Below are 16,988 nucleotides of genomic sequence, written 5' to 3'. Positions count from 1 at the left end.
AACGCTCGGGGAGGCGTAAAGCTCTAGCTACAGTTCCGTCACCGGGATAGGCCTGAGGCCGGGCGCGTGCGGCGGCGCCGGGTACTGGGATGGGTGGATGCCCCGAACGATGCAGTCTTCCTCCGTGGAAATGGGTTTGTGGTATTCTAAATTCTTACGACCCTTATTCCACTTATAATCCTTGAGTTTCTCCTGCATGCTCTTCCGATATCTGTATAATATTAGTAATAGTGTTGCAACAACAGCGAGACACGCGAATCCTACAATACATATAATTGTTTGCCGTCGACTATCGTATAAAACACATTCCAAGTCCTCGGCGGTCAATGTTTTTAAATATTTGTCTTTTAAATTTTCTGGACTGGCACATTGCACTTGAGAAAAATTGCTCTTCTCATTTAATAATTGCTGTAACCATAGAATTTTGCAGTTGCAAATGATTGGATTGTCTGTTAAATCGAGTTGTTTCAATTCTTTTCCTACAAATACGCTCTCACTGAGCACTTTTATGGCATTATCTCTCAATGATACATGTCGTAATTTAGGCAAGCCTAGAAGAGTACAATCTTCTATGGTGGACAATTCTTTATTATTTGTTAATACAATAGATTCCAAGTTGATATTATCTTCGAAAGCGCCTTTTTCTATTCGTTTAAGTTGAGTCGCTCCCGTTATGTCTATAAGTTTAAGATTTTTAAGTCCTTTAAATGAGTGACTTTCTAAAACGATAAAGTCGTTTTGGCCTATATATAACTCTTCGAGTCTCGTCAAGCTAGAAAGCTGTTGCGTAGGAACCACACTCAATCGGTTCCCAAAAAGGTTTAGGCTTCTTAAACCTGGGAGACCCCTAAATGCAAAGTCGCTTATATTAAAGAGTCCAGCTCCATTAAGGTCCAATACTGCCAGCCTATTGAGACCCGCGAAAGCATCATCAGGTAAAAAAGAAAAAGCGTTAAGGCCAACGTGTAACTCGGCGAGACTTCCTAGAAGACTAAAGGATGTTGTTGGGACCGAACTCAACTCGTTGTCATCCAAATAAAGAATTCTCAAAGCAGACAATCCAGCGAATGCTCTCGGCTCTATTTTTGATATTCTATTTTGTCCTAAGTTCAATTCTTCTAGTCTCGGCAGTGTAGAAAATACACCATTTGTAAGTTCTTCCAAAAAGTTACGTTTCAGGTTGAGAACGGTCAATGAATTGAGTCCTTGGAATGTCGTGTTTGTGACTGAAGATATTTTGTTATGGTTAAGATGGAGTTCTTGTAACTTTCGTTGATATGCAAAGTTTTTCATTGGTATGCTGACGAGATGATTCTGAGACAGGTCCAAGTGTTGAAGTTCCGTGTAAAACTGCATGGAGCTGTCGATAGTTTTAATTTTATTGTTGCGGATGATAAGCCGTTGTATGGATGGGTTAAGGGCAATGGGAAGGACGTCTAGTCTGCTCTCCTCGCACACCACCACCAGTGTGTCGTCGTTACAGATGCAGCCGCCTGGACAGTTCGCGAGAGCGGAGGCGCCGCTACCCCACGTTAGCAGCTGGAGGCATATCATCAGGACCTGGAATTCAAATACATTATCCTTGTAAGCGAACTTATTAGACATTAATTTTATTAACCTTAAAATAAGTTATTTAATTTATTAAATTTTTGTAGTTATTTTTAATCATATAAAGAAACACAAAGATAAATTGAAACCTATTTAACAAAATGAAATGTTAAGTGAAGTTCGTTAAGGGCTAAAAAGTAAAATAAGAGTTTTGCTCAGTTTTAATTTATTAAGATGCGCTTCACCGTAGCAGTGCCTAGGGCAGCTTCTTTGCTTCAAAGACTAGCACTTTTATTACGTTTCCTCGTTCCGTTTCGTTTGCAACAATTAGCAAAAGAGAGATGAGCGGGGACGAGACTCATCTCGAGTTTCACGAAAGACTTTAACTCTGTTACGATGTGATTTATCCTAGATCCAACATCAACAGTCCCTTTGTGAGCTACAACAACATTAAATTACACAAGGCGAACTAATTTAATTGTTTTTTGCTTAAATACCAAATAGTATAATAAATTTGAATATAGTTTTCGCGATATAAATATTTATATATTTTTTTATGTAAATTACATATGTCAAGACAACATTGCTACGATGATTATAATATAACGTAATTTTATGAAAGAATTTCTTGCAATTATTCAATCCTTTAGGGAACTCGCAATCAGGCCGAATATCGTACTGTAGAAGCGGCTGGTGATTCTAGCTTCACGATCACAAATCATAATCAAAACTAGATATGCAGGTCATTCTCAAACATAGCTGTTCGTTTTGCACTGTCCCGGTGAAATTTCCGCTAAAATCCAATAAACGGCTGCGTTCGTAGCGTTGTGCACGGATTTTGTCTTGTTTTGTAAATGCTGCAATGTTTTTTTTAGCAAAAACTGCGGGCCTATGGATTGTAATATATATCCAGTGTTAGATTAATGGATAGAGATGTAAACGTACTGTTAGCAGCTGGGACGAATACTAAAATTACATGCTTTACTTAAAATATATTAAACATATAAATAATTCGTGACTTTTTTGTTGTTCTCTGTTAATTCATGTTGATTGCCAATAAAAACATAGCTGCGAAAAGCAATCACGTTTTATAGGTAAAAGCACAATATATGCAAAAAAAAGTATATCGGTCTTTATGACCTAGCGTGAAATACCGCAGAGAGTGATAGGTATGCAAATCACATAATTGTGGCCGCGTGGGATGGGATGAAAAACTTAGCCAAGCGTACAAGGGCGGCAAAGGGAACCGCGTAAGTGAAATTAAGAACGGTACTATTAAAATAGAAGAGATTTTTAAACTGAATTCATAATTCATTGAGATTTTGACTAGAATATCGCAAAAAAAATAATTTAAATTATGATGATAATACATCAAAGGGAAACCTCTAATTGTTAAAATATATAATATTGAATGTTACGTCTGTTTTCATTTCTATTCGCGAAATGAGATATCGTCACGCAAAGAGTCAGTTATTCAAATTAGCTATAATAAGAGTAAATAAATTCCATTGGTGTGCTGATTAAAAATGCGAGAAGCGATCATGGAACAGGCAGAGTTCTGAATTACAAATTTCGGAAATTACCAGATCCGAACAAGGCTAGAAAGATCCCAGTAGCGAGGCTTAGGAGCCTGAGAGATATTTGGTCTATAATACAGATACATAGGTATTTATTTCATATGAGACTGATTGATAACAACTTCGTTTCATAATTTGTCAAAGCTTTGTATCCGATAAGTAAATGACAGGTTAATCCAATGTACACGGACACTACTTGTAAAGGATAATATCTAGATTTAGGTATCAACATTAGGTAGCTGGAAGACACGTGCGTGAGATTGAAGAGCCAGACTCGATGAGGAATAGAATATATATTTTTTTCTCTACTATTACATTATTTATTTGCAACCAAACGTATAATGAATGCTTCTATTGTATTCTCTCCGAGTAGATTTATACCGTTTAAATATTTTTGACAATCGCATGTAGGGTACAATATATTCCCACAACCGAATACTGTAAAGAAATTAGTTCGTGTATAGGTTGAAATGCCACTTGAGTTTTTGTTGTTATTATATAAAGTGGATATATTGAGCTTTTTGAGTATGAGGTCCGAAAAGTTTATATTGTAACTCGATTGTATTGTATATTGTATACACTAATATATATAGGTATGTGATGTTAAATGTTTTCCTAATATGTAAATCAAACCTACAATAACTTTGTCTGTCTATATTTGAAGTTTTATGAATGGAGATAAAGGAAAAACATTACTGTTAAAATAATGGCTTAAGTGATTGCTACTAACGTGACTTAAAAAAAAGACTAAAATAGTTAAAGCAATATTTTTTTATTACACGTCTGCTCCCTCAAAACCAGGCATCCCCACTCTTAATTCCAAACCTTAAATTTTTTTTTGTGTTTTTTGTTTTGAGAATGCTGAGGAATATAAAATTTATTTAAATTAATGTTCGTGATATAATATCGATACAAAATCAATTTTTATAGGTATGTATGTATCGCGGTATAAAATCAAGCGGAGCGTACAACCACGGTTTCACGCGCTATTACAGGCGGTACGCTTTGCGAATATTTGCCCAACAAGCGGCCACATAAAATGGTATTTATTTGTCCACAGCGGTCAGGAAGACGGGGGTCAGATTATGTTAGTCGATGGATTTAGCGGCGACAAACGCCCGGAAAATGAGTGGCATTATGCAGATGCTGTACCTGAATGCATCGATGCAGTTTAACGGCAACTGTTAATTGTCCGCATGATTTGTTAACGTAAATAGAGAAACAATGCCAGGCGACGTAGATTTAATTACGGCTGATATGAGTGCTGGCTGCAGGTTGCGGAGACGATCGGGACGTTATCAATATTTTCGGCGGGATTTATTGCTTTTGTATGGCTATATGAGCACAGAGAAACGGACCAACAGAGGCAGTACCTTTCATTCAGAATAAGGAAAAAGGAGATAAAGGCTCTGTTAGTGGATTCATTCGGGTAATGTGTTTATTTCTTTACATATGAATTGTCGATTGTATGTATGCTCGTATGCATTCTGATAGTAAATTCACTTCTGTTGGTTGGGATAAACAGATTTCGTACCAAATATAACATTAACAATAAACTCGTAAAGTATTCTGTGTAATCCATGAATATTAAATATGAGAAATTATTTACAAAAATATATATTTCTGAATGTAATTTACAGTTAATATTCAGTAATGTAGTTGACTTGCGTATAATATTTTATTTTTAATATAGAAATTTGTTATGAATATGAATGCAGAATTATTAATAGGCGACTGTTGAGTACATGTATTGCGTTTCCTTACTAACTATTAGGTAGACAAGTTTTCTACGTAAAAGAATATATCAGGTAAGACATTTATATAAATTGTTATAATGTGTATTTTAACAGAATTTTAACTCACCATATAAACATTATAAGTAACACAGCCAGCGATCCGTCTCCCGAACCTCTGTGGCGCCATCTGCAATGAAACAATAGAAATAAGATTTCTAAAATAAACATATCGTTGTAAATATAGAAGTAAACCATTAACTGCACATTGACTCGATAATTTCTACAAATTGCCGTTCATGTTTGAACAGTCGCTTCCAATGTAGTTTGCTTTAAGGGAGACATGACAAGATATTTCACTTTGAATTGTTCAAATTTTATTAAAGTTTTTCTAATCCTCTTCTTAGCTTAGTTTTGCTAGATTTTGTTTTTAACTGTTAAGAACCAGCTCAGTAGTTAGTGGAAATGTTTTAATAAAACGGGATGTTATCTAATAATTACACTTTGTTACCAAGGCTGTATTTTAGTTTGTAATGGCCGTTGATTCCTTGGTTATGGGTTCCTGTATAATATTAAGTAAAAATATTAATAAAATTACGACGAACAGACAGTATTTCCCATAGTTGTCTATCAGCGAGCACGTGTGAGTTTCCCAGACAGGCGGCTATTACGTAGCTCCACGGTGTGTTTATAACAATTTCATTAGCCAGTCTATTCGTGTAATAACCCACTGAGCAAACCAACGACCATTAGCTTTTTACTTCCATGCCATTATTTGAATTACTGAACAGATAATATCCTCTTTGTTTTATACAATAATTTGTTTGAAACAAAGCTGTCCAGAACTCGAGAGCGGAATAATAATTTGTATAAATTCAATGTTAAACAAAGCGAAGAAGATTAAAAAGCCGCTTATCACTCTCGAAACGTTTGAATACTATTGTTTATTGTAAAGTGACGCGGTCAAATTTCGTTGAACAACTTGGAGTTGGAAAGTTTTAGTAGTTTGGTTTGTTTGCGGCGCGCGGCGACCGAGGGCCGGCGAGCGAGCGCGGCCGTTACGTGGAAATTCCGCCTCAAAAGTAATTTGTGATGTCGCAGCGTTCCGGTATTCCTGCAGACGGTATTTACAAATGCGAAACAAAAAGCTGGTAATGACGATGCTAGTTTTGCCAGAACTCTGCCACTTCGTTCACAATTACCGGCGACTGATGGAATATAATACGGCTACCACTATTAGGGGAAACGATTTTCTGTTTGAAATTATGTTAAAGCTTCATAATGTCGAGTCATTTTCCCCATGGATCTTTGCAAATAGTCCAAAAATTCGATTTTCCCTGAAGAGAGTCGCTGCCAAAATATTCAACGTTTTGACAATTTAAATGACTAATGTCCTTTTATTGTTTCGTTTGAGTAAAAAAAACATTCATTTACATTATGTCAATATTTAAATATTACTCGCTCCCGGTTCAATTCAAACGTTGAGAGAATTGAAAATAGCTATATTTTTATGTTCTGCCTCTGAAAATACTTGGGACGTAATGCTATATCAAAATGGTATAGGTGTATATTATTGATAAAGTGCTCTTGGTGTTTGCTGGGTCGATACCAACGAATGAAGCAGAGATTGCGCCCGAAGGAAGGTTCGCGACGGTATTGTCAACACACACTACACTTTGTCCGTTTGTCTGATAAAATTGAAGCTGCATTTTACCTCGTACAACAAAAGTCGCGGAACACGTGAAAGTTCAAAGCGGTGGCGAACAAACAAGTGCAGGATAACAAAAATATACACTAAGATTTTGAAATTTTGAGGAAATAAGATTTTGGAAGTCTCTCTTTGACACGTAAATTAGTCTTCTTCGTATATTTGTTACTAGAAAACGTGCAGTTTACCAAGAAGAAATAACATAAAATACTGAGTCTATGTATTGAATTATTTGATCACGTTAAATAAATAGCCTTATCTCTTTGTCATTGAGCCAAAAAGGTATATAAAAATAAACCTTTTCTTAAGGTTAGACAAACCTAATACACTAAAAACTCCCCTGACGACTACACTCATATAAAATAAGTTCAGCTGCCTTCGGGCCTGGGCCCGGATCACTTTTTATGAGACTACTTATACCTAATGATATAAAGTTATAAACCGTGTTGTTTTAAGTATCCCCGAAGCATCGTCATTATAAAGAGTTATTTTAATAAAGTATATAAATATAACGGGTAATTTTAAGATACCAAAAACTGATTTATGTGATAAACAAAATAGTGACGTGTTTCCTAAATAAAGAACGATGTCCGTATGTATTTAACTAATATAACGTATATTTGCCAGATACTGAATTTATCAAAACGCGATCTTAATTCCAACGAATGGAACATTACATTTTCCTCATGAATGAATAAGGTTTGCTATTTTCTTTTACCTATTTTGCAAAAAGCCATTATTAAGAAACAGAGCAGGTGATGGTGGGATTGGTCGTTATCACGAAATCATGCCTCATATCAACATTCTACTTATTTTATCGTGCAATTCGCGTTTCACTTGATGCCCGAAAATCCGCAAATTAAGGCAGGCTCCGGTTCGGTGTGATCCCTAATTTTCAGATACATTGTTGGAAATAAATAGGGGCTTAGGGGCGGCGCGTAAATATAGCAACGTCACGGCATCGCTAGTGCTAGAAGGGCTCGAGATAAGGAGCCTAGTGAAATTGCTCTTAGTTGGATTCTCAAGCGGCCTTAATATACAAACTTAAGCGTTGTTATAGGATTATGAAAAATGATTACAGATTAACGTCTACGATTTTATGTCAATATGTTAAAATATAACAAGCGTATTGACGTTGATAATTAATTTAAAAAAAATGTTGACTCCACCATTAAGGTAGATTATTAATTTTATAATATTTTTCATTTTATATTTTTGAATAATATTTTTTCCTATTCAACATCCGATGTTTAAAACAAAGGGATCTTTGGATGAAATGGTAAGTGCGCGTGCGCAATTGGAAAATTGTTGGTATTCAAATAAAATCAAAAGTTAATAATATTTATTTGAAGTTTTTGTATTTTTATACGATTCTTTATGATATATAAAATATGAACAACTGTTTTGGCATTAATATATATTGCTATAACATCATTAACGTAAATTGTAATCGATCGCTACACCAACAGATATAGAAGAGATAATAAAACGGAGGTTAGTTATATTACTGCGGGAATTTATCAGTAGAAAATTCCATAAGAAGCTTATACGATATGAAATCGCTCAACATGATGGCGTACATGTACTCGTAGGTGGCTTAGCTGGAGCCGCGTTTTAGAAAAAAAAAATCGTTTACATATACTAGTTTATTGATAAAAGTATAAATTAAATATCGCTTCTGTATATAGTAAATAAGAAAAATAAATCTGATGTCTTTGCAGATGCGTCATATTACGAAATATGTACACCAAAAATCTAACATTGATAAAATTAAGTGCACGAAATTAAATTATAGACGCAGAAGAAGATAAATTAGTATGAATCTATCGGGAATATTTGAGTCTAAATTTTACTCCCAGAGGAGTTTCTGATTTAAAGGGGAAAATTTACTAAATGAATGCTTGGAAACGTTTAAAATTTTGTAAGTTTTAATTGTATTTATCACCCCTCACCCTTAATTGTTTCGCGTCGATTCCAGTCTTAGAACTCTTACAAAGTTGAGTGTGACACTTTTGTTAGTTGTCGTCTTTGTAGTAGGGGTCAGTGACATTATAAGTGGAGTGGTCACATGGAATAATAGGGATGGAACGGTGTCTTCTAATGAGACTATGACACAAGACAATATACACAGGTATTATCATGAAAGAGATGAGAGAAGACAAAGAATTATACTTTTTATACATGAAATTGCTTATGGGATATGCTTTTATAAATTTACTACTATTTATTTAAAACGGATTTCAAAAGAGGCTTTATATGGCAATACATAAAAATCCGTCTCATTACATTTGTCAATAAATTCGCTCTTTTCATTAATGATAGAGTCAGATTAACATCGGCCCAAAGGCAATGTTTTATAAAAATCTATTTAAAAAATAAGACAATTAAAAAAATGTCTATAATCTCTGTCTTGATAATGTTGCATCAAACACGGATCTTGTTTTTCAAATCTCAATGTTATTGCAACAAATAATTTCGGAGATCATGTGGGATGAAAGGTTTGTTTTGGTTTTAACAGGGTGGTGCATTTTAATGTTATTCTCTGATTTGACATTAAACATTTAGTTTCTAAAACGATAAAGTCTTTAATAATACTGTGTGTTTGTCTGTTCATATAAAATAGTGTATCATCGATTGTTATGACACATGCCATCACGCACTTCCCTCAGCGAGGGTACTTCGGAGGGTCTTAAGTGATTACCGAGTGTTGGGGAGAAGTTCTTGACTCAACCTTTGTTCAAAGTATATCTTGTATTGAACTCATACATTATACATACGTATACTGTATTCGCTTTTTGTACTAAGCGTTGAGAGCTCCTCACTAGCGATGTGCTAGGAGATGATGTTTGAAATATATTAAATAACTAACGGTTTTTATTTTGTCGCACTTAGAGCTGTATATGCATCTGGGTTTCACTAACATCCCAATGGGATTTATGTTATTAAAAAGCGGAACAAACAACAGATCGATACAAAAATCATCTTGGGACTGACTGCACTTTATTTTCGTTATAGTTAAAATAAGAAAGACGTTGAAAAATTAATTTGATATCGGAAATATCAAGAACTTAAAAAAATCTTATGTAACAATTTATCTTGATATTCTAACAACTTTGGTACAAAGTTCGTGGAACACAATTATATTATAATATTCTTTGGAAAACATCTTGACCTATAATAATGCACTATCCTGGGTCTATATTCTAAGTTTATACCGGGCGTCCCTCGGGGCGGGCAGCATACCTCTATTTTATAGAGCCTTTACTTTATATAGTCTTTACTTTCAATATTTGTATTTCATAGAACAAAAGCACTTCTATTCTATTTTGCATTGTTGTTGGAAAATCTTTAAGATTACTTGGTGTTGTTTTATGAAGCACACATATAAATAGGTTATAGTATATAAAACATATCAATGGATATATTCTCTACCCTTAAGGTTACTCCTTTGACCTTAGCGATATATTACAGAATTGAACGCTGAACTCAATAATTGTGATAAATCGCCTCTTATCCGACTGGGACGCAATGGCAGACGGCTTTAATGGCGTCGTACCTTTTGTTACAAGTGGCTAAAGTCATATGTGAATGCCTTTTTAGAAATGCGCCGTTGAATTATAGCGTGCGTGTTTTGTTTTCCGCAAAATCTGTGATTCCCTCAGCTATATCCATTAAATGGATAATTTATTGATGTTAATTTATTAAAGATCACAGATAATAAATCTATATATTATTGTCATCATATATAAGACACGACATACTCATACTATACTGAAAATTTAGTATTTTTATAAAATATGTTGTATACAGAATAAGCTAAGGATATTAATTTATAATGATCAATGAATATCTGTTAATTTTCCATCAAACAAACGTGTAATTAACGGCCGTAGTAGTATTGAGAGCATGATTCAATTAATTTGTATTAATATGGCTTTACTACATTAATATTCAATATAATGTTTATTTATTATTGATTAGATACAAACACTGTAAGCTCAGACATATGTACTGGCTAAGATAAACTTGATATTTGAATTAGTTTGATATTCTGCTATTATATAATGCAAGATATATCTCGTTGAAATAATAACATTATAGGTGTTAAAGTTCATAATAATAGATGTATTGAGATCTAAGACTCGGATATTTACGGACTGATACGGTCAAAATCCGAAAATATTAGTTACATTTAATAGAGGTATCATAGATTCTATCTGCTGGTAAATAATCAACTTATATTTATCTGTTACGTATGTTTCATTTTGAATTTATAAGTACATAAATTCATGGAGTAAATTTAAAAGTTACTCTCGCTGGTGGTTCCAGCATTAGATGTCGTGCTATGAGGGTAGTTAAATATAACTCACTCAATGTTAGTCAGTGCAGTATGTAGGTCGGATGGAGTGATATGGGTTGAGTACTTTGATGATGCACATTCATATAAAATGTTGTAAATCATACACCGGTGCACCGTAATCACTGTCATTAACATATATTTAGCTTACTCCTATCCTACAAAACGTTAAAGTACAAGTTTACTCTCTAGTATAAAATATATGTATACAAAATAACCGAGTTTATTGAGTCATTGCTAACAATAAGTTAGTCGATACGGTGAGCGTATTTTATTTATTATAAAATATTCCGTTAAATTTGGTGATGTTAAAACGTATAATGACGATGACCCTAATGACAGCTACAAGCTCCTAATTTCCCAAACCGCATATGCAAATATGTGTTAGTGTTAACGATTTACACACTAACTGTTAGTGATTAGAATTTATTACTAAATCTATGATAAACTTGCATTTACGTCCATGTATTTGGTATAATTTTATCGTTTATCTAAAGCTACGATATTATATATTTTTGTTTCAGAATTTTTTAATCAAATTATAGATTCTTTTTGAGTTTCAATTTCGAAATAGATTTACAGAGAGATAAATGAATCACGTTAATCATTTTAATTTACTGCATACATTTTTACATGGTATTGGAACCGTCCAGTTTGTTTAAATGTTATCACTGATAACTGCTATCAGCCCGCTTCAATTTTCCAATTCATATGCAAATCTATTTACTGTCGGGCTTGTTTCATATATTTGCACCGTTTCCATGCATCATTCAATTTTATATTATTATTTTATACATCGTGTGTCTATATATTATTTTTCATTATATTCATATGAATATAAAAAAAATGTAATAATGTTATGAATTTTGTTATGAAGAGTAAAAGCTTAATCTATTTGCGCGAGACATCATCAAACAAAAGAGATTTTTAAGGTCGAATTATTTTTTCATAGCGTCTGAAGAGGAATTTCTTAAAATGTTTTACTTCGACCTCAGGGAAATCAAAGGTGAGGAATCTTAATTTTTTGTAAAAGTTTACATTGCGTGGGAGTATCATCCCTATTACGTGAGCAATAAGGCAATGGATTTTATAGGAGCCTTAAACGAAATGATTCGTTTCAATGTGAAGGAAAACTGACCAATTTTTTTTTATATATACCAAGAGTAAAAATATTTCGTTGACACACATTTATTGTATATTATGAAAATATCGTTCTATTGTCTTTCTCATTTACATATGTATGAAATATAATAATTAATTCCATCACATAGTCACAACACAAACCGTAATTACATCAGTACCTATCGAGTCTGAATGCCCGTGGAGGTTCTTATCTCAGACGAACAACAAAACATATCCCGAAAGATACAAACTAATTCATTTTTATTATCCAAAGTTACACTCGAGAAACGAAATCACAGTTTCATCCCGGGCTTAGCCTTTTTAAATTATTGCATCTTGATGGAGACAATTTACTGAATGTATGAGATTACACTGAGCGAGAATTCGAGAGAATGTGCAAAATAACATTTTCTTATTCCGTCATATGTACCCAATTGTACCCAGCTCCGCGCAAAAAGTTATTGCCTCCATACAAACACTGGCCGCTTGTTTGTGTCTGCCAATTCCGATGAATGGCTGTATGATACCGAAATATTCCTATATTGGAATTCAGAACACTTCTTTAGAGGACGTTGAAGGAATAGCTTTTTATTTACATTTTATGGAATTGTGCACTATTCTTTGAATACGATGTGTTTGAATTTTAAAGGAGAGTTGCACAGAGTTTCATATAACGACCATGTACGGCCATCTGGTGCCTACTAACATATATACGTAAGTATTTATAATGCAGTATTAAACTATACAAGTCCAAACAATTAATTAGTTCACAGGTAATTTCATTAGGCTAAGGTAAGATAACAGATGGAGCAACGCGTTCAATTACCCGACCGACGGGTAACCGCATTGTTAATATTATTAATGGCCGAATTCCGCAAAGACAATACCGACATCCGAAGTTATATTTGCCCGAATTTGGTTATTTAGTGGTTTTCAGCATACGGCGTTCAGCATTCTAGCCGGAGCTGGCGGTTTTAAAATTAATATTTACTGCTCCCGGCCGGGTACTTAAGTTCTCTATGGATTTGGCGGATTTCGTTCGCGGCTTTTAAGATTATTCTCTGAAATATAAGTGTATCCGCTAATGGATTGCTCTTTGAGATGCTCAGTGTCTGCAACAAAAGAGTTCATCATTATTATTATCCTCGTAGCTCACTCGCAGACTTTAAGACGAACAGACCGTCCAGAGTTTACTTCGGGTCACGTTAATTACCATTTCCACTAGTCCTTTGGTTAAAAATAAATATGTAATATCTTTTTGTGAATAAAACTTATTTATCATAAAACGATGTTTAGCTGATTTTCCTTAGATGTATATTGGATAAGTAATTTGATATTTACCAGACTCCAAAATTAATATGAGACGGGAGTGGAAAATAATATTCGAAATAAGAGAGAATCTAATATTCCTCGGTCGTTGCTATGTTATCCCATTAAACAAACGATCGGAGTCCAGAGGATATAATATCCCGCTGACAAATCACAAAACAGATAATACGAATGTTATATATATTATACATATATACATAAAGAAAGTATAAGATGCAAGCCTATAATGCTCTGGCTGCTCGATAAGACAACTTAAATTTGAATTCAGCTGATTGGAGTGTGTATAACATGCATTTGATACGGTTGAAATATAATTAATTCAACGAGCACTGGAAATGCATGCGTATACACTAATAGTAAATTATAAGAGATAAAATGCTAATTCGGAACAGATGCATATACTGAAACTAAATTAGAGGTCAGATAACGCCTTGGCGATACGGTATCGGATGAGTCGATTTAATTTACGATATAAAATGTATACATATATTACGATATCTGATCTGATGTTGGATGTGTGACCAGTGTTTGTGTTTCAGCAAGCGATATCGAACGGTAGTGTTTATAAAAAAAATATTCTACTATGAACATAAGCTGTAAAGAGGCTTTGAATAAATGCTGAAATTAAATGACACTTAAATAGTTATATTGAAAAGAAAATGTTTATTTTACAGTACGTATATTTTATATATAAAAAGTACATTTGTTTTAAATGTAAGATTCTGAGCTTACATTCGCATGTGGCGATATTTATTACAAAGGCTTTCTGGGCAGGTTTACACGAGAGAAATGCTGTTTCTACTTTATTTGTTGTATGCTTCCACAACACTTTATCGCATATGCATTAGCCTTCCAGAATACATTGAGTGAACTATTAGAATATTTAACGCGCCACCGAAATATTAGCGCTCCACGTAAAATATTGCTAAAAGCTTTTAAATGAAAAGTTATCTCGTGTATTTTTTTGTCGTGTATAAGTGCTGACATTCTCTCACAACGGCGGCAATTCATCAAAACCGCAGAAGTTTTCCATTTTCGGGCGCTTAATTTTCTCACCAAAGCAACATTACAGATTAATAGAACACTCTGGAATGGCGTCCTATTTTTAGGGAAAATAAATTATAAAACCGTTTTTCTGATACTTGTTAACATTCATTAAAAAGATGGCTACAGATTCAGCTTATATATCAGTTTTATAATAATGTAAGTTGTCAAATTTAAATGAGCATGATTATTAAAGTGTAATATGCTGTCTTTGGTTTTTATGTGATAGCAAGAAAAAATATTTCTTTAATGATATTGTTGAGATTATATTATTAATTGTAATAAAAATTCAAGACTCCAAATATTACATTTAGGGAACTTTGAGATATTCCAGGATGTGACATCCTTGTTTTGGATCTCATAAATATAAATTTACACAGTTAATTTGAACCTTAACACGATGTAATAAGGTAATATTATATTTATTTGAGAAGTTCTGTACACCCACAACATAATGCGATCGTTACTGCTTAAAATATTCGCGAATGTCTGACATTTAAAAGTTTTAAGACCTTTTTTTCTATTTACGACACACGGTAGAAGATATGGAGTGATGAATTAAAATTATATGAATTCATGAAGATTTATTAATATAAAGATATCGTATTTATTTAAAGTAGGTACAATTAATATATTGGCTGAAGTTGATTTAATTAAAACACCTTCTATTTAGTTAATGATTTGTAAAATTGCTGTTATATTTATGCATCTCTTCCTTATTAGCAGTGTATGTGACGTGAGTTTCATATCTCAGGATATGTTTGGAGCCAGTTCTATTCAGCTCGTCCATACTTGACGTTGGAATACCGCTGACTGATATCAGATATCATATTTCTACGTCATGTATATAGCATGTAATGGTAGCATTCAATTTCATATTAAATCAGATGGTAGTTTTACAATTCTCTACACTATTATAAGGACTCAAGAATCAGATTACTTTTAATATGACATCAAACAAACGCCGCCTTATGTAGTTTTCTTGAGCTAATGAGTCGGTCAATTACGGCATATTAACTATCCATTTAGGTTTTCAACAAAAGCCTATTAATGTATCCCTAGATTAGATTGTCGAGGCATTCAGAAATGTTTATCTTCAAAGGTATTACTTATCTTATTCATTCCGTACTATATTAACATTAAAGAATCCGTTGAAAATATTTTATTTATAAGAAAAAATCTCTAAATACTCTATATCCGTCAGCTTAATTAAAAATAAAACGTTAATCCGGCCTGCGATATTTCAAATAACCACCACCGCACGACAATGGCGGCCAATAATCGAAAATGGTTAATCCGCTCGCAACACCATTCTATTTTAGAATCGGCGCGGAAACTGCATCGGCTTTTTGCGTTCTGTAACACTTTAATAAATTTTACTTAATTGCTGGCTTTTTCGCACCTGAACCGGGCGTTTTAAAACGAATTTACCGCCTCTTTGTTAGCTACGTGTCTATTAATTCGTTTACTCTCTGCGAGGAGGGCACTAATGGGAGCTTTTCTTGCAATTAGCCACAATTAAGATGCTCAGTAAGGAAATGCCGGCATTCTTTGATACCAATGTCGTCTAATAATAATTGATCTTTATCTTGTTTATTTCTAAAAGAACGTAATCAGGCGATCAGTGATCTATTTAAATTATATAACAGGCGTCATTTATATATGTATAAACACACACTCGCAAACAATATAATTATATATATATATATATTGTTATGTCCAGTGGTATTAGTGACGCTGGGTGGCCGGACCACCTCGTTGAGATGATTGAGAGCTTCTAATAAACTCGTTCCATCCCGAAGACTTGTCATTTGAAACAATGAGACATTCGGATTAAAACTGGTATCTTACGTGTTCTTATGTTAAAATTATATGTAATGGAAATTTTATTAAAATTATACACATTAAAACCGTAGGGTATCTCATAAAATATACAGTTAGGGAAAATATTTTATTCATAGTAATCAGAAGATGTCGATTCGACCACGGTGGATATATTTTCTTTAAAAATACTAGAATACTTTTAGCGAGACGAGATATACAATCTTGATAAGGATGTCTAAGTGCTTTTACATGTCACTCGGAATGATTTCCAATCTCTCGATAGTTTTTATCAATTTTCTTTTCGGCTTCTACCGACGGCGCATTTCGATTCAACAAGCCTTTCCCCACCCCTCAACGAGAACAAAAGACCTCTCGAAAGCTTAAGAGCCCTTCCTATGAAGTAAATACCAATATTGTTGTATATAAAACTATAAACATGTGTCCGTTCTTAGATATTATTACGTTTTGGTCTCTTATAACGTATGAAATTAGATTACTTTGACTTTTAATAAATCCAGAATACTGCTACACCGTTTTTATAGTTTTGATGGTGGTAAAAGAAGGTTGATAGCGCAGCCTAAGATCGATCAACGGACAAAACAAACGAGCCCTGCAGGCTACAAACTTCGCAACGCACTATCTTTTCTTAGACCGAATACCGTTCATATTCACCGTCAAGTCACGAGCGGAACGTATTAAATACACGCTATTAAATATTAACCAATATTTTAGCATTAAGAGTTGAA

The 16,988-nt window shown here is 33.7% G+C and overlaps 1 protein-coding gene across 1 annotated transcript; it reads right to left on the bottom strand.

Annotated features, from left to right (window-relative positions):
* Positions 1-27: 27 nt before the first annotated feature.
* Positions 28-5,603, bottom strand: LOC133319895 (leucine-rich repeat-containing G-protein coupled receptor 5-like). The gene is made up of 3 exons (XM_061526014.1): positions 5,464-5,603; positions 4,989-5,048; positions 28-1,560 (listed from the first exon to the last, which is right to left on the bottom strand). The coding sequence occupies exons 2-3, from the start codon at positions 5,046-5,048 to the stop codon at positions 28-30; spliced, it is 1,593 nt and encodes a 530-aa protein (XP_061381998.1). The 5' UTR covers positions 5,464-5,603.
* Between the last annotated feature and the right edge of the window lie 11,385 nt (positions 5,604-16,988).

The sequence above is a fragment of the Danaus plexippus genome, chromosome 2 (genome assembly GCF_018135715.1).
Source record: "Danaus plexippus chromosome 2, MEX_DaPlex, whole genome shotgun sequence".
Taxonomy (NCBI): domain Eukaryota; kingdom Metazoa; phylum Arthropoda; class Insecta; order Lepidoptera; family Nymphalidae; genus Danaus; species Danaus plexippus.
This window is presented reverse-complemented; position numbering and strand designations above follow the sequence as displayed.

Coding starts and splice junctions, on each gene's coding strand:
- LOC133319895 (XM_061526014.1), bottom strand. CDS start 5,048: ATGGCGCCACAGAGGTTCGGGAGACGGATCGCTGGCTGTGTTACTTAT. Junction 1,561..4,988: donor TTACTTATAATGTTTATATG/GTGAGTTAAAAT, acceptor TTTGAATTCCAG/GTCCTGATGATATGCCTCCA.